At 35.4% G+C, this 18,486-nt stretch overlaps 1 protein-coding gene across 2 annotated transcripts in view; it reads left to right on the top strand.

Annotated features, from left to right (window-relative positions):
* Positions 1 to 2,064: 2,064 nt before the first annotated feature.
* LOC117787079 (cyclin-dependent kinase 14) overlaps positions 2,065 to 18,486 on the top strand; it is a 71,326-nt gene continuing 54,904 nt past the window's right edge. For both annotated transcript variants that reach the window (XM_034625524.1, XM_034625523.1), the window contains exons 1-2: positions 2,065 to 2,130; positions 10,654 to 10,731. In XM_034625524.1, coding sequence (XP_034481415.1) covers positions 10,662 to 10,731 — 70 coding nt within the window. In that variant the 5' untranslated portion in view covers positions 2,065 to 2,130; positions 10,654 to 10,661. The remainder of the gene's footprint in view (positions 2,131 to 10,653; positions 10,732 to 18,486) is intronic.

The raw sequence follows: 18,486 nt of genomic DNA, 5'->3' as shown, positions 1-18,486 counted from the left end.
TAGAAAAAATAGTTTATTCACATGTCAATTAGGCGAACATTTTAACGAAAAAGTAAAATAAATATAAATTTTAAGCTTTATAAATCTGCTGATATCGAATTTTTGATGTAGAATCTGCAATATGATCTCACTTTTAGATATTACTGCCAACTTAAAACCCTTTTAAATGTCACACGTCAAATTTTCACCAAAATCTAATTAAAATAATGAACAAGTATGCCAAAGAACATTCCAAATGTTCGAAGTTTTTATCACAATTCCCATTTAGTTACTCAAGCAAGCAAATCAAGCTGTAGCTCAAAGCAGAGTTAATGCCAATAATAATGAATATTATTAACGTCAAGTTCAAAGGTAGAGTTGACAAGATCTATTGGATTTTAGTTATAAATTAGTTTTGACCCAGATAAATTCTTTGCCTTATCTCAATTTTGGCTTGTTGTTTGCGCTCTTTGCCGAAAACTTGTCAGCTGACTGGAAAGTTGTCGCAATTGCAATTTGCATGCATCAGTTGAGTGTGACGCAGATGCGAGCACAGTGGCTGTCAAACTGTATGTTACAGCATACGCTGATGTGATTTTAATAGCTTATCAATTGAGTTTCCCTTTGACCCAGAAGTTGAAGTAGCATAATAACATTTTGGGTATCTATTCCCGTTCACGTCTCCACCCCTGGCAAATTCACGACCTACTCACCTATCATGTAATCAACATTGCGTATACGTAATAAAGCCAAGCAAGTATTTTGATAGCCGCCAAAAGACGCCACGCTTGCCCGGGCGTACCAAGAGAGTCAGAGCGAGTTAGCAAGCAATAGAAAGAGAGAGCGAGAGCGGGCAAGTGTGAGGTGGAACGTACGTACGCACGCCAAGCCGGCTTCTGTGTGTGTGGAACTTAAGAGCGTGCATGCTTACGAGCGCTCTCTCTAGTTATGCTCTCTCTAGTTATTCCCTCTCGCTCTCTCTCTCTCCGTGTGTCTTTTGCATGTGCAGGGCCCACACCCACCCCAATCAGGTGGCGCCCTTGCGCTACTTTCATGTTGGGCTGCTTTCACGTCGAAACGTAAAACGTAACGTAACGTAGTATCTTGTTGACCTCATTTCGTGTGCGAAACTCAACGCGGCAGGTTGTGTAGCTCTCCGGCTCACCGGCTAACGGTTCTTCATATTGAAAACTCTCGTAACTCGAGCCAAACATAAATTCCTTTGTCTACGTCGACATCGACAACAGCGTCGACGTTAGCGTCAACAGCGACGTCAACGGCAACTATAACAGCAACAACGTAAACGTCTCGTTTCATTTTATATCGTTTTAAGTGTGTTTCAAGTTAAATGTCAAAGTGTTTGCTTTTCTCAAGTTGAACTCTTAACCTCGCGTTGTCAGTGCTACGTTTTATTATTTGTGCGTTTTCTGTTTTGGTTGTCAGTTAAATTTTGTGTTTCTTTTAAAGATTAAAAATAATATGAAAATACTATTAAAAATTATTGCTGTTGATCTATGGCCAAGCAAATCGATTTGATGAGCTGCTAAAGCAAATCGAAAGATTACAACAGCAAAACACCCTCAAAAAACAAAACAACAACAAGCACAATAACAACAATGAACCACCCCTAAAAAATAAAAACATGCAGATACAAAACAAAAATATTTCTTTTTGACGTAGCTGAATTTTCTTTCTATTTTCTTTTGGGGTTGCCTTCTGTTGTCGTTGTTATTATGCTTGTTGTTGCTGTTGCTGTGTTGTCTGTGGTCGTAGCTCAATATTTATTGTTGTTGCCGTCTGCAGATAAAATTTGACCTCGTTTTCATGTGAGACTCTTAGCCATTATCCCGGCTCAATATATAACAATATATTTAAAATTCGTTACAGTGGAAAAAGTGTCATAAAATGCAAGTTACAACTTGAACTCCAAAATGTTTGCCATAAACAAAAGCTTTGCAATCGTTTAAGAATCAAAACAAATTGTGTGAAAAATCCTACAAATATTAAAAAACAATAAATAAATAGCAGTTATTTACACTGCTCAACAAATTAAATTAAATATTTATACGTAAGGAGCTACGGCGATAAACGGCCTCAAGATTGCCGAACTAATCAATCAACCCGCAAAGTTGAACAACAACAATTTTGGTGGTGCGTATTTAAAACATTAACTACAATTATTTAAATAAATATTTTAAGAATTGTTAAATGCAATGAAATGTTCAAGATGAACTCTTGTTTGTTTTCTTAATTGTATTTACGCTTGATTTACAGCCAAACAAGTTCAACATCAATAGAAAGAGAAAAGAAATACAAGTGGAATGCTTAAAATAAACAATTAGCCTTTGCCCACGCAGAAAATTGTTTAAACAAGTATTAAATATAATTTGATATTTTTATTTATAAATTTTGGCTTTATTGAATCCATCAACGTTGCTGGCGTTTAATTTTCATTTTATTTTAGCTAGATTTATGCCTACAATAAAAAAATTTATGTTTATTTTAGACTTAAGCACAAAATAGCTAAAGCGTGCAAACTGCTTTACTCAATGGAAAAGTTTAAAAGTTAATATTTTAATGAATGAAATAAAAAGCAAATTTGTAGAATTATAAAATTTTTTTCTCTTTTAACTTACGTATTCATTCTTGGGTTTATAAGAAAGAGTTTTTCCTAAATGTTTTTATTTATTTTAAAAGCCTACAATTATAAATAAATGCAGCATAAAGTCGGTAAAATCGACAGTCAATCAATTCATAGAATTTCTTAAAAGTCGGTAAAATCGACAGTCAATTTATTCATAGAATTTCTTAAAATTGTGAACAAATCTGATGCCATTTTCAGATGATTTGTTAATTAAAGCAATTCATGTTTTAACAGAGAAACACTATTAAATAGTTAGCTATCTGCTCAAATTAAAAGTTTTGGTTTTAAATTGCCTGATGCCGGAATATTCGTGTCGGTTGTCAGACGCTTTCCCACCGCTTCTCACCTGCAACAGAGTAAAAATGTGTGTTTTCCATTTTGGAAAATGCAGAAAAAACATATATATAAATGTGCACGCAGCCAAATAAATATTTTAAAATATGCGTAAAAGCCTATTTAAAATGTTGTACAAATTTGAAATGGCTGCAACAGACAGACAGACACCAAAGGAAAGGGATAGAGAGAGAGAAAGGGAGAGAAAAAGAGAGGAACAGAGAATAAAGGAAAAAAGCAAACGTCATGCATCAAAGTAAACTTTATTTAAATTAAGCGCAAATATTTTGACACGCCGACAGTAAAAATAAAACAGAATGAAATATTTTTGGAACAACAACAACAGAACCAAGAGAGGAAAAAAGAAGAGAAAACGAAGCGCAAAATAATAAAACTTGCATTTAATTGAAAAACTCTGCAACACTTGAAATACATATTTTATGGCCGAATTGGCAATAAGCCCACGGCAGTGTTGCCCCAAATGGGAGCCATCGATTCTCCAATTGTTCGATTCTCATTTTCCAACTGTGGTTCCTTTCCTCAGTTCAAACACAGCCCATGGAACCGGCTTAAAGCAACACGCGGAAGACTTCGACCCGACACTCAATTTTAATGGCTGCTCTTTTTGTTGTTTCTCTAGTTGTTGTTGCGGTTGTATTGTGTGCAATTGAAATTAATTCAAGTTGAATTGAACTTTTTATTAGAACATTGACCCAAGCTGACGCTGCTGACGTTGCTGTCAAGCATCTCTTTTTGTCCCAGGGGCAACAGCAACATTGTTAACTCCAAGGTCTAATCAGCTGTTAAATCACTTGTTTAATCAGCTTTATATGCGAATGATAAGCAAAACAAACACATATACCTACACATACATTATAACATAGCTCGTAAACATAAAACCAAATACACTTCCGTTATCAGACAGACGGACAGTAAACAACGTAATCAAAACTCATTACAATGCACAGAGTAGTTTAGCGAGCAAGCTTGGAGAGGGTAGCTAAAGAAGTTTGTCAAAAGTTCTGATTGTTTCAAAATTAATTGTAAAGAAGTAAAGAGCAACATAAAGTAGGTTTTTAATTTTTAAGCTAAATGATTATTTAAAAATAATTATAGATTTTCCTCTTCCTTTTTCCATATATACCTGTATTTTTGAGATTGAAAAATGTATATTTATTAACTCTTACATTTTATATTTGTAAATTGATAAGAAGTTAATAGACTTATCAGCAATAGAAATAAAACAAATATGAAACTCATTGAATTCAGTTTTGATTGATGTGGTTCTCTCTTTTAATATTTATTTTCAACTATCCAATTCTTCCTCTTTATCATTCCTTAGATCAGTTTCATTCCTTTCAGAGTTTTCTTAATTATCTCTATTTACAAAATGTTTACTGACAATTTTACTCTTAATATGCCATCCATATAAAATTATTCTGCGATCAACCCTCGCGGATGCGACTTGACTATGAGTTATTGAGCGCCACACAGGAACTTGTTTAGTTTGAATAGAATTTAATTAGAAAATCGACTTGGAGTAATTAGTCTAAACCGCCTTAGATAAATTACAATTACGAGTATAACTTGGTTGACAATATTGCTTTGGTTGTTGATTAGTTATAGGCGGGTTATGGTGGAACTGTCTATAAATTGATGGCTAAATCAATTAGAAAGTCAGGTTAGGCTTAAAGTAATTAAGATTTTCCAAGCGTGCGTTGTTGTTATATTTTTGTTGTAAATTTTAATTAAGTTTCGTTTTGGCTTCATATGGCGATTTGGCAAGTTGATAAACGGCCAACAGGCACGCAAACTTGGCCAAAAAGCTGCTGTCGTGTGCGAAAACTATTAAAACAGGTGGGCAATATTAAAAACCAGGGCTGGGTTGCGTTCAACTTGGGGTTGCTTCACATGCAACTGGTTGACTAATATTTTTTACCTTTCTTTTCCACCAAAAAAAAAAATTTTTTTCCAACTTCTTAACCTTGCACCTCGCACACGCCCCATCATTTTGACCACGCCCATTTAACAAAGACAGCTGCCCCTTTTAGTCGCTTTACGATAATTTGTGTTGCGATTTCTTGTTGGCGATAAAATATAGTTCTATATGGTAATAAAACTTGTACTTTGCCGAACGAAACGAAGCGAATGCTTTGCATAAAAATCATCCAAGAAATATGCTAAATGAGTTAAAGTGCGGGAGGGTAGGGAATCAGGGAAGTGGGTGGGAGAAGGGGGGCAAGGCGACACCCTCCCGTAGCGAACTGTTAATGCCGTTGTTTATCTGGTTGATTTAATGTGTGTTTCGGGTGTATTTTTGGATAATTTTAATTTGATGGTTTTTAAATTTTATGGCTTAGCTAATAAATGTTTTTATGTGTATCAGTGTGTGTGTGTGTGTGTTGATTGATAAGATTGTTGCTTAAAAAAAATAAAAGTTTTATAATATTAAAAGAGTGTTATATGCATATATAGATGGATAGTTTGTGGCACGCCCAAGTGATAATTGACATGCAATTTATAGATATATCAAATGTTTAATAATATTAACTGTTTTATTTGGTTATGAGTTATTTAGTTGTTATTTTATTCTATTTGTACACTTAACTACAATTTGTCTGAGTTTAATCCATCAGCTAATATTGCTTATCCTAAAAACATTATTTCCACAAATTTAACATCTATTTAATAAGCATGCTTTGTTAAAGTTGAAAATTATATTTGCAATTTTCATTTAATTATATGAAAATGAATTTTAATTAATGTTTCATAACAGAGAGACACATGCGACAAACGACAGCTAATCTCTGTCATGTAACTGGCAAAAGGATTATGCGAATTCCCAACGAAATTTTCATTAATTATTTGCATTATATTGAATTTTAATGCGATTGTGTGTTTGCGAATGTGTGTGTGTGTGTACGTTGCATTTACAGTTATCATTCGAGCGGGACTGACGGTTGGTCCACAAGCCACAGGCTTATCAATTATCCTTTATCCGTTGTCCGTTGTCCTTTTTCTGGTGGCAACGTCCCTTGTTCATTGACACTCACATGACACTGGGACGTGTCAATGTTTCAATCGATTTCTGGCAGATCATCAACGACTTTGCCATCGGTTGTGGCGCCTCGCGTGGCATGCAGCAGGCGACAGTGTTGCATGCAACGTCAGGCGTCACAATTGCTATTTTTGCCGCTGCATTCGACGTGTTGGCAAATTGTTCACGTCATTTATAAGCCATTTAATCATCGGTTCCGTCAGCTGTCTGTTGCTTTTGGCCTGCACTTTAAACCTTTAGCCAATTGGCTATTTTTGGCAATAAAGATACTGCTCTCTCTCTCCAGTTGCTCTCTCGCAATTAGTCATCTGCTGTCGCCAAGTGTCAAAATATTTCGCATGAAAATGTTCTAGAGTAAAATCTATTTTCTCATGCTTGGATTTTCACTTGGCCATGCGCCCACAAATGTCAGACGCATCGCTGCCACAGGGAAATTGCGGCATAAGAGGGGGCGTGGCAGGTGGTGGGGCGGCTGCTGATGCATGAGCAATGTGCCAGCGGTTGCATGGCGTGGCCAAAATGTCACGTATACGTCGTGTGGCACGGCATAGCGACATGTTGTTCGCCTTTCGCATGTCACCAGTGGCTGTTCATTTTCCCCTCCCTGCCCTGCAGCACCCTGCTCTCCTTATTGTTGCCTGGTAATTACGTCATTAACAAGAAATTTGAAAAGTGCTCATCATATCATTTGTGTGCGCCTATTTAAATACAATTTCTTCTTTAGCCCCGTCAAATGTAATGAGCATTCAAAAGGCGGAACACAATTTGTTCCAAGCTGATCTGGGAAAATAGTTGCTAAATGTGTTTTGTATCAAATAAATAGATGACTAAAACAGTGACATTAATTTCTTAACTTACTCATAAGTTGTACGGAATTTTGTAGTACTTTTCTTTATCAAAATTGACTCACGATTGTGATTGCAATATAATACAACCATATTTACTCTTATCACAATTAGTTAACTTATCTATTTCCTAACATAAATCGTAGTATTATAGCTTATTAATATAGATCTTTTAAGTGTTTTAACTGAAGATTACTTAAAATTCATTAATAAATACTAGAGATAGTATTTAATTATTTTGTGTAAACACTTTGCAAGTATTTATATATTTGTAAAATAATTATTTTAAGAAAATAAGAAATTCACATTTTTGTAAAGTTTTTTTTTGTGAACTTTATGGTCAGAACAATTAACTGTCTAACCGTACATCGTCTAGGGATATGTATTTGTATTAATTTAATTAACTTTACACAAAGTTTAGCCTAATATAATCACATTTAAAAATATGTACATAGAAATATTCCAAACTAATTTCCCTTTTTCAGTCTTTTAAATAACATTACCAAATGCGGTATTAATCATCAGTTTTTATGAGCAGCTTATGAAAATTAACAGCATTTAATTATGTTCAATGGCAGTTTTGTGAAGTGTTAATTGGGTGTCAAAAGCTAGACGAAATTATCTGACGTTCACTGTGTGCGTGTGTGTGTGTGTGTATGTGTATGTGTGTCTGTGCTATTTGTGTGCATAGCACACGCCTCACTGGGCACGCCCCCTTCTAGACTGAGAAAGGCTACTGAACTCGTGTATCTGTCACCTGTCGCGAAATGACTGCAATTTGTCTGTCTCCGACATTGGGATCGATTGGAAAAAAAACTTTTATTTTGATTTTGATTTCGTGATGTGCGTGAGCATCTCATTAATGCAACAAGCTGCGGCAGTGGCAGTGGCAGTTGCAGCAACAACAACAACAGCATCAGTTGAAAGTTGTCTCGGCAGCGCCTTTTGCAGTCTTAATTAAATAAGTTTTGTGCAACTTCCACTTGCAACTTCAGTTGCAACTCATTTTGCCTTGTTTGCCTTTCCATTTGCCAAAAAACTTTTCTCTGCAATTGCAAACAACTTTAATGGGCTTTTAAAAGCAACAACGAGAGCGGCAACAACAACAACAACAACAACAACAACAACAACAACAACAATTGCCTCTCCACTTATTTGCCAGTCATTTTGTTCTAATGTAATGCAATTGTTGATATTCGTCGTTGTCGTTGTCGCCTTTAAAACAATTTGTCAGTTGCACAAACTATTAACTTGGCGCCATTTTGTGCATTTGCATATTGCATTTTCTGCGCCAATTTTGCAGCCAACAACTGACAACACTGAGTGCAATTTGTATGCTATCGGGCGTTCGTTTAGAGATCCATTTAAGCGCTACATGAATACACAGTTTGCACTCATTACGATTGCGCTTATTATGATTAAATTTGTAAGAAAGTTTTAAATCTGAGCATCTAAATTGAGTAATTTGAAAAGTGAATATGATTAAAGAAATATAAAATTATATATAGAGTGTTCATTTAATCTGTTATTACGTATTCTCTAAAGAACATTTAAATGACCTCAGGGCTTTCTGAATTTCTAACTAACACAATTATTCTGCCATTTAAAGTGAACTACTCTTATCATTTGGCAATGATTCGCATGATTCGTTCCCATTCAACTTGATTGATTCACTCTGCCATTGTTGTGTATTCATGCAGTGTTCCTGTCTCCACACCTACCGCAAAAAACAGGATCATTATCAGTTTTCAGACAAGCTTAAAATGCCATAGTTGTTGTTGTTGTTAAGCTGGTGAGCTTATGATTTTGAATGACCATTTCCAAGTCAACAATAATAGCAACGAGAACAACAACAATAGCAATAATAATAGCCAGCATACTCGTATGAGCTCATAGTTGTAAGAGTTGGTCTGTAATTGAGTTGAAGTGTTGGCTTTCAATATACATACATGCATACATATATGCATCGGTCTGTCTCTCCATATACAGACCATAAATTGCTGTCTGCATTGTTGTTAAGCCAAATTGCTTTTAAAAACAACAACAAGAACAACAACACGAACAACAATAATAATAATAATAGTTATTGTCTGCTATAGATACGCCAAGACACTCGAGAGACACTTATCAAATGATTTAGTGCTGCAAAAAATATTCTAAAGTGTAAAAAAAAAAATATAAATTTTTTTACTTTAATTGCTGCTTTGTTGCTTGGTTCATTGGGTGGGCAGTCAAGGTGACAGTTCATCGAATTGACAATGTTAAGTAGCGGATAAAAGTGGCTTCGCTGGTGTGGCATCATTTCCATCAGAGTCAACTTCGTTGACCATGTTAAATGTGAAGAGTTTGACGAATGACTTTTGAAGTGACATTTTCCAAGCAAGACTTTTATTTGGAATGTATTGAAGAGGTTTGCATTGTTTTAATTGTGATCCATAAATAATGAAAATATTTGGAAATTAAGTCAAAGTTTTTATTTAATTTTATTTTATTTTATTATTTTAATATCTAATTGGTTTGAATAAATAGAGATGGAACAATGTTTTTCTTGTATTAATATTATTACTATTAGTATTACTATCAATATGATTTAAAATTGAAATTTTATTATCATTAGTATTAGTACAGTCAGTGTCATTTTTATTATTATTACAATGCTCATCATTATTCGTATAATTTTTAACTCTAGCTTTCATTTTAGCTTTAAATCTGCTTGTTTATTTTAAATAATATGTATGGCATGTTAGATAAAATACTTCTACTTACATAATCAAAAATAACAACTGGTTAAACACAATGAAATGTCAATGACAGCAGAAAGTATACAAAATATTTGTATATACTTCAGATACAGATGGAAAAGCAGCAGTTGGTAAATGAAGTTGGCAGTCTGTTAAACAATCAGTTGATTACACTCATATTACACTGATATTTGCACAGTGCTGGTCAAATCATTATGCCAATCAACGAGCCAACTAAACAGCAACACCACACAATCAAAAATAACAACAGCAGCAACAACAACCACAACAAGGGAAGCCCTCAAAAACAGTTGATACAACAATTTCACCCTTTAAATATGTGTGTGATGTAAAACTTTACACAATTTGCATGCCTCACTGGACGCTAAAATAACTTTGCTAAATGTTATTATTATACATACGAGTACTATGATAGCTATCAACAAAAACAACAACGAAGCGACAGCAACAAAAACAATAACAAAAGCGCTGCAAGGGAATTATACAACTCAATTACGAATACGTCGATTTATGGAGTTCCAACAGCATATAAATACATAAATAGAGAGAAAGACAAAGAGGGGGGGAGTGGGAGAAGGGAAGGGCGCATTTTCTATTTTCGAGCAGTTTTTCATTTGAAATTTGACGATAGAAATTGACTTTACATTTTGGGAAATGTGCGTGTCTTTGGAGCTGTCTTCAGTCTCCCCTCTTTGAGTTGTAGTCTTCAGTCTTCCCTCTAAGGGTCACAGTCCCTACTTATGTATTTATTATTATGGTACACCACGCTTCACTGATTTATGTTAATTTGTAATGTCAACTCTAGGTTGTTTCCACTTTGAATTCACTTTGTGTTTTGTTTTATAATTAACGTTTTTGTTGTTGTTATGTGGGAGCATTATATTATATAATAAATAATCAAATCGCTTACAACAACTGTCTGACAAGCCATCAATCTGTCTCTAGCATGCACATAAAATTAATTAAATTATTTAACTACATTTAATTTTTAAATATTAACCTGTTATTTTCTTTTCCTGTTTGTTGTTTTAGGCGTCACAATGAGGGAGAAAAAAGGTGGCGCCCTGCAGAAGCTCAAAAAGAGGCTATCGCACAGTTTTGGCAGATTAAGTAAGTACCAGTTATCGATAAACGCTAAAAAAATTTTATAAATATTTACAACATTTTTTTGGCCACAACACAAAATATTTGTTAATAATATTTATTTTAAAAATAAAAGACGAAAACTGGCAACAAACAAATGCAAAATAACAATAAATCAACTACAAAAACTAGCCATAAATGGGCTACAAAAAAATTAGAAATAAAAGAGAACTGAAAATAGCTGAAAACAGAAGCCAAAGCGCAGATACCATAGATGTGTGGGTGCAATAGACAATAGATTTATGTATAGTATTCATGTATATGTACATATATCCAACAATGGCCGCATCAAGTTGTGTCTAGTCTCTGCGACTATTGGGCGTTGCATTGAGCTATGGGAAAATGTCGTGCATGAATCATCCCATAATAAATTTCAGCTTTAAACGTTGAGAAACTGCAAAGTACTTGAGGAAAAGCTTATAATTAAGATGCAAAGATTTGCTGCGAGGTTAAATGCCTTTTATACTTTGCGCAAATCGTTTTCTACTTGACATTGACATTTGCTTAATTATGTTGATGCAAACTGATTGATAGGAGTGCAGTTTCGATAGTAAACTAAAAATTTTTAGATTGAACTACATATTTCCATTAGTTTTTTATTTATATATTTAATCAAGTCTCTTTTTTAACACATAAGCTTTTAAATGTTTGGTTTATGTACCTATTACATTATTTTCCTTCGTTAAGTCAAACAGCAAATAGCTCATACTTGTTCTAAATTTTTTTGCCATAAAATTTAAATATCTATAATAATAAAGCAACGACCTTTGAAGTTTCCAGCAAAGTTTTCTGTATGTTTTGGGCAATTGAGAAAATGTGCATAACTCAAAAGTAATTTCGACAAGTTTATTAGCCTCACTGAAAGACATAAATTCAGACTAAAAGTTATTCCAAAGTTGTTGGCCGTATGAAATTTAAATCCAGTTGCTAAACTTATGAATCAAACACACAAGTGAAGAGCTTTGATAGACACTAAAATAAAGTTTACAAAAACCAATAGACGAAATTAGACACCTGAAATTTTCACATGAAGTGAATTTGGTCGAAATATGTATTTACTGAGCCGTCAAAGCTGCCAACGTTGCGTCAAAACAATTCAAATGCAAAGCATTGCAAAGGGTAAGGGTATTTAAAAAAGCTGCTGGTTACAAAAGCTGCCTGCATCCCAACCAAGTTGCCTGCCAGCTGTCCATGGTAATTGAATGCAGCAGCTGAAACTGACTATGACTGACAGTGGAACAGACAGACAGACAGATTGAACGACTGACAGAACAACAACAAACGGAAGATGAAATAAATGAAAAATAATCCAAAATGTGCTTGCTAATACCTTTTACTCTTCCACTCTCTTCATCTCTGCATATTTGGGTGCATTTTCCCACTATGAATTCCATAGTTTACCAATGGTTTTGTATTTGTGTTTCATGCATCGCTCGCTAGAGGCGCCACAGTGCTGCCAAATAGCATTGTTGACTCACCCAAAAACCAGTTTTGGATTGCGGCATGCAGCTAATTGTCTCTCAACGCCCACAATCGGTGCTTGTTTTTAGTGGCTCTCGATATTCGCGGTCTAAAACGAGTTTGGCTTTTGTCTAAAGAAAACCCGCTTTATGTGCAGAGCATTATTATGTGAGCCGACAACAAACCGCCAACAGCTGTTCCCTCAGTTCTCAATAAGCAGAGAGATAAACAGATATATAGATGGAGACGAAGTCTGACTTAGTCAGACAGTAGTTTAGTTCAGTGTGACCATATTTGGCCTGATATTGTGAATTCCGACCCAAAAGTGTGTGAGGGCCGTAATGCCATGAACCAAATTCAAGTTTGTTTAACCAATCAATGAGACAGCAACAACAAATTATTATTATCGATAAGTTGTAATGTAAACATGCCCTACCCTGGGCATACCCCTAATATGGTTGTGTCTTTATTACAGTGCTTAAAGTAGAGAGCTTTATAGAATACATAATTAAGATTGAATAAAGAAAGCTTAAAATATTTTTTATTTATGATACTCGAAAATTTTAAAGAAATACGTTGACTGAAATGGAAATTCGTCTAATTTTCTCAAACAAAAATATTGCTCAATGCTCAATCAACTGTCAAATAACGCTCAAATAAGGTTGCCACATCTAAGAAATAACAAATTCTCACAAGCAAATTGGCTGCACTCAATCAACCGAGATATTATACTATTCCATATCAAAATTTCCATATTCATTTAGAGTCTCATTCAAAATGTTTAGATTGTATCCAAAACTGCAAGCTGTAAAGTTTTCTTCTCTTTTTTTGGAGATCTTAGAAAAAAGTTGGCCAAAACTGTTTCAACATGTTTTTTGTCGTCTGTCAGTCAGAAAACCAACAATCTACCAAATTGGAATTTCTTTATGCTTTGACTGTTAGTACAGCTCCCCGGCCCCTTTCCCTCCCCCTCCATCTGCGCTAGTACTTCCTCAATACGTTGAATGCGTGACAACTCTGCCAGCTGAGTTTTTCTTTGCTTTTGGCAATTTTCATTGTTATTTTCCACACGATTTTGCCAGTGAATGTAGCTCATAAATTTTGCAATTGAGAAATAGTTTTTTTTTCTTCTTATTTTATTTATCTATACTTTTTTTTTTGAGGGAAAACTGCAACCAAGTTGCAAAGTTGACTGCAACTTAAATGTTTTCATTGCATTATTGAGCAGTTGCAACAGCTGCCGTAGATGCTTCTGCTTTTGATGTGGCTGCCACTTGCTGCAAAGCAAAGCAAAGAATGTCACACAAGTTGTTGCAACTTCCATTTGTTGTCGTTGTTGTTGTTTTTGTTGCTGTTCTCAGTCGCGTTGTCAAGGCTATTACTGAAGTCACTGCTAACTGTAGTTGTTGTTGTTGGTGTTGTTGTTGCCAGTGTTGTGTTTAACTATCGTTAATTGCTGTTAGTTGTTGTCGTTGTTGTTGCTGCTGCCTTAATTTCAACGGGTTTTCTTTCCAATTATGTACACGCCTGACAAGCTCAACTGCTTCATTCGCTGGCAATAAAAGTTATGAAGTAATAAGCAGACAGCCAGGAGGAATGGGGCAGGGGCAAGTTGTTGCTGCTGCCTCTCTGTCAGGCATTAAGAAAATTGCATTTAACTGAGCTTCACTTCAGCTTCTGCCCCCCTCCCATCACATTGCTGACCGCGCTGTCCACTCGATGAACGCATCAAGTGTCTTTCACGATTCCAGAAACAGAACCTCAACCACAACCAGAACTGGTGCCTGGATTCTGAATTCTCGGTTCTCGGGTCTGGTTCTTGACTTATGGCACTGCTTTGGTTTTTTCTTTCTTTCTTTTTCACTTAATGATAGCGTCGCACATTCTTCAGCTTCAGCTGAGCTGGGGAAAGTGTTGCTTTTAACAGATATATACAATTACTAAACTTTTTCTAAAACTGATATAATGAAAATAAACAATAAAAAAATAAGAATATATATTTCTTAAAAGCTTCAAGAGAAATGTTGAAGAAATCTAAAAGAAAATTATATAATAAATGTAAAAACAAAACTGAAAACTCTAACTATAACTTTCTTTAGATCTTAATGAATATTAAAAGTGAATTCAAGTGTAAACAACGTTCTTAACTTTACTTTAAAGACAAATCCTATAAAACGATGCTTATGAATTGCAGATTTCGAAATATTCTTACACATTTAACAACAAAGTGGCAACAATCTGACACTTATCCCTGTCTCTCACAATTCTTGAGATACCATCGTCATCACAGTGGCTGTTGTTGTTGTTGTTTTCTTAGCTTATTTCATATTTTAAAAGTTTTTCTCGCCATTTTACCAGCTCTTTCATAAGTTGTGTAAATATTTCATGGCATTCGCCTGGTGTTTTATTTTTTATTTTTTGCAGTTGTTGCTTTTGTGGACTGTCAACGATATCAAAAAAAGATATCATTGTAGTTCGGCTCTTTGTGCCACTGATACACTTGGCGCTGTCGGTGTTACCCCATATTCCCTCCCACTCTGTACACTCTTTGGTGTCTGTGCGCTTGTCATAATCCTTTTTGATAACATTTTATGTCACAAGCCAAAGCCAAACACTCGACGTTGTCTATGACTTTAACCCTTGACAGCAGCAACAGCAACAGCAGCAGCAGGCACCACTTGATAACTTTACACTTGAGTCGAGCCTCTCAATGCTCTCTTTCTCTCTACACTTGCTCCTGCTGTTCCTCACTCTCTTTTCTGATTGCTGCTGCTACTCACAGCGCGATAAGCAGCTAATGGCCTCCTTCACTTCCTTCTCTCTGTCGCTATCTCTTCTCAATGACTGCAAACAAACTGCCCGCATATATATACATTTATATACTCGTATGTATGTGTGTGTCTCTGTGTGTATGTCCAGAAGTCCAGGTCCATTCAAGTATCTTCGTCGCTTTGTAGGTTGCCACTATCAACTCACATCACACAGCGTTCACTCGCATCACATCATGTGTCGACTCCATTGTATTTGCGCTTTGATTTGTGAAGAGAAACAGCAATGACCTCCCCTCCCCATCCTTCCTCCCACTGCATAGATATGGCAAAAATCCGCTTTGCTGGTCGTTTAATATGCCATGCCATTGATAGGAGCCTCTTCAGCCATTGAAAGCACAGCGAGTTCTTTTATCTCACATTTGCTGTCAGATCTGTGCGCTTGCCACACGGCGTATGAGTAATCACGCACATGACCTTTCGCGTGCAAGCCGAAAAAAAAAGAAGAGAAACCTTGGACATGAGTATTACGAGTATCTCGAATATCATTAAAACCTAAATGTTTAGCTAAAAAATCATTAAACGAAAGCGCTTAAAAATGAAAACAAATACTTAACTTAACTTGAGGTGCGAGAGATGTTTTTATAACAAATTTGAGCAATTTATTGTGCGAACTTGAATCAAGTGTTTTACTGTCTGACTATAGATAAATGTAGTCTGTATAGTATAGCATAAAGCAGATGTGAAGCTATGAAGGAAAATAAGGCAGACATGAGGATGAGGAGAGGTAGCAATGTTTTAGCTGGAAAGCAATAGAATTTCAATAGATTTTCAAAGTAAACAAATAAATAAATGTGAAGGCTAAATTATATTATTTAAATTATGTTCCTAGATATAAAGTTCGATCTAAATATAGATGAATGTTATGCATATTATTACAACTTTATTTATTCTTGTGTTGGAAATATATTTAAAGAAGTAAAAAGATACATTTTTTGAATTCATCATCATTATTCTCACTTTGTTAAATTTCCTTTTATTTCAAGAGTATTTAGAAATTATTTTAGTCTCGTATATTATCTGATATTTCCAGTACAACTTACAGAAACTTAATACTTGCCTTTATGGTAATCCTAACTGGTTGACTGCTGCTGTTTACAACTGACTGTCACAGTTTTTAACTGACTCTATCCTAATCAATTCAAGTTTTTTCTCTCAGGGCACAACTTTATTTGTTGACTTTTGATTCTATTTTCCCATTGTACACCTATCGCTTGACTTCCCATAGGGCATGTCAACAATTTTCCACTATTATTGCCTACTTATCTCTGTCTACTTCTCAGTTGCTATCTCTGTTTCTCTTGTGGCCTTTTCTTTTTTACATTTAGTTATTATTTCAGTGGAACTCATGTCAATGACAGGCCGTGGCGTCTTGTGCATGTTCAATAATTTGTTTTTAAACGGTAGCTGCATCTTATTGTTGTTGTTGCTGTTGTTGTTGTAGCTGTTAAGCTGTTGTCGAACGGGTAACCATTACAGGTACACACTCACACACTCGCACATACAAGCAGACGTGTGTGTTTGAGTAAAAAGCAAAGTTTTCTTCTGCCTCACGCCCATTTGGCAAGCGAAGCGTCAACGTTGCCTGGAACGTGCCCTGAATGCGAGCAGTCAGCAGACCAGCACACACACACACACACACACACACACACACACACACACACACACTCCACACTCTCTTTTACTTTTTTTTATGTATTTGCTGGCTGGCAGCTCACCATAATAAAAGCGTTTTAAGTGAAATTCACTGCCTCAACGTAAATCGTAAAATTCTGTTTTCAATGTTTTCAACTTTTGTTTTTATACCCTGCATACATGGAATAAATAATGGGTATGATAGCCGTGTGTATATATCTGCATGGCGGTCATCTTAAATATGAATTTGGCCTCATTTAAAATTAACGATATCTTAAATCTCTCATTACTTTTTTAAAACGTCTTTTACTTATTTTATGGTTTGTCAATTAAATATATTTGGAATATTTAAATTTATTATTTAAAAATTTAACTTTACAGTTTTCTAAATAATTTAAACTCTCTTAATTTTCATAGAACACAACTCATTTCAAATGTGAATATCAATTAAATCATGTTTTGACCTCTTTATTGATACTGGAAACAATTTTTTCCAAAGATTTTCCTTAATTTACGTAATTTCACTTTTCAATTTAAAAAAAAATGTTAAATCTTTTAACTTTGTAAAAAAAATAAAGTGAAAGACTTTAAAATAAAGACCTCTAAATTTATCCTGCATTAAAATTTTGTTGTGAATATTTAACTAATATTTTTTCAAAATTTGTATATGTTATGTTATAACTGCCTACAGGGTATATTCTAGTTGATCACGCTCGCCTTGATCTTTCTATATTCTGTTTGAATTTGGCATTTTGTTGTTTTATGTTGGCTTTTACTGTTTGCTGTTTGGCTTTGTGCTTCTCTCTTTGCTCTTCTCTCTTCTCTCATGTCTCGTGTCCGTTGTCCATTGTCTGTTGTTGGCGGCGATATTTCTTGTGTTTTATTGCAAAAAAACTACTTACAAATACATTTAAGCGCAAATCCGCAGTGGAACGCGTTTAGAATTGAATTTGTTGAGGCAACCTCCACCCCAATTCTTACTCCTACCCCTAACTCAAGTTGCAGTCCCTGTAAAATCCCCCGCCCGCCCTCACACAGTTTGAGAGCAATTTTACAATTAGCTGTGGGCTCGGCAACAATTTCAAAAAATTTCAGACGTCGCCAGTCTGTCTCGCATTTAGTTGTTGGCATCGCTCACTCTCTCACTCACACGCATAGAAAAACGTGCTGTTGCTCTCTCGCTCGCACGTTCAATGACTCTGTTCTGTTTCGCGTTTTAATGCCCACTTGGCGAGAGTGAATCTGCCGCATCCTCTCCCCACTCCTGCCTCTCTTCTGCCTCTCTTCTTTCCCTCTTCTGCCTTATGCAGTTTTCAATTGCTTGCCTCTGTTTATTTATTGTTTATCTATGTCTCTTTTCATTTGCATTGTTTATTTTCGGTGGCTTATGCGGCGTCGACGATCAGGCATTTTGACTCCCTTCCTTCCCTTACTGCCTTCACCTCTATCTCTCTGTCTCTCTGATTATTATGTTTTTTGCATGCAAAGTGCAGTGCCAACAGCAGGGAACGATAAACAGCGTAACAGACAGACAGACATCGTATAAACAAGGCACAAGGCACAACAGAAAAAACTGCACTGTTGGATAAGGAGGCATCATATAGAGTAGGAACCGTTGTGAAGGGAGTTGTGGAGTGTGGAAGAGTGGGTGGGGAAAGGGATACAAGCAAGCAGCCAACAAAGAGTGTAAACAGCAACAACCGCAAAAGGCTTTTCGCATTTTAATAGAAATGTGATTCGTCTTGTCGCTGCATCTTACTCTCTGTCTCCCTCTCTCGCTCGCACTTCTTTTTTATAT

This window comes from Drosophila innubila (genome assembly GCF_004354385.1).
Source record: "Drosophila innubila isolate TH190305 chromosome 3L unlocalized genomic scaffold, UK_Dinn_1.0 0_D_3L, whole genome shotgun sequence".
Lineage (NCBI taxonomy): Eukaryota > Metazoa > Arthropoda > Insecta > Diptera > Drosophilidae > Drosophila > Drosophila innubila.
This window is presented reverse-complemented; position numbering and strand designations above follow the sequence as displayed.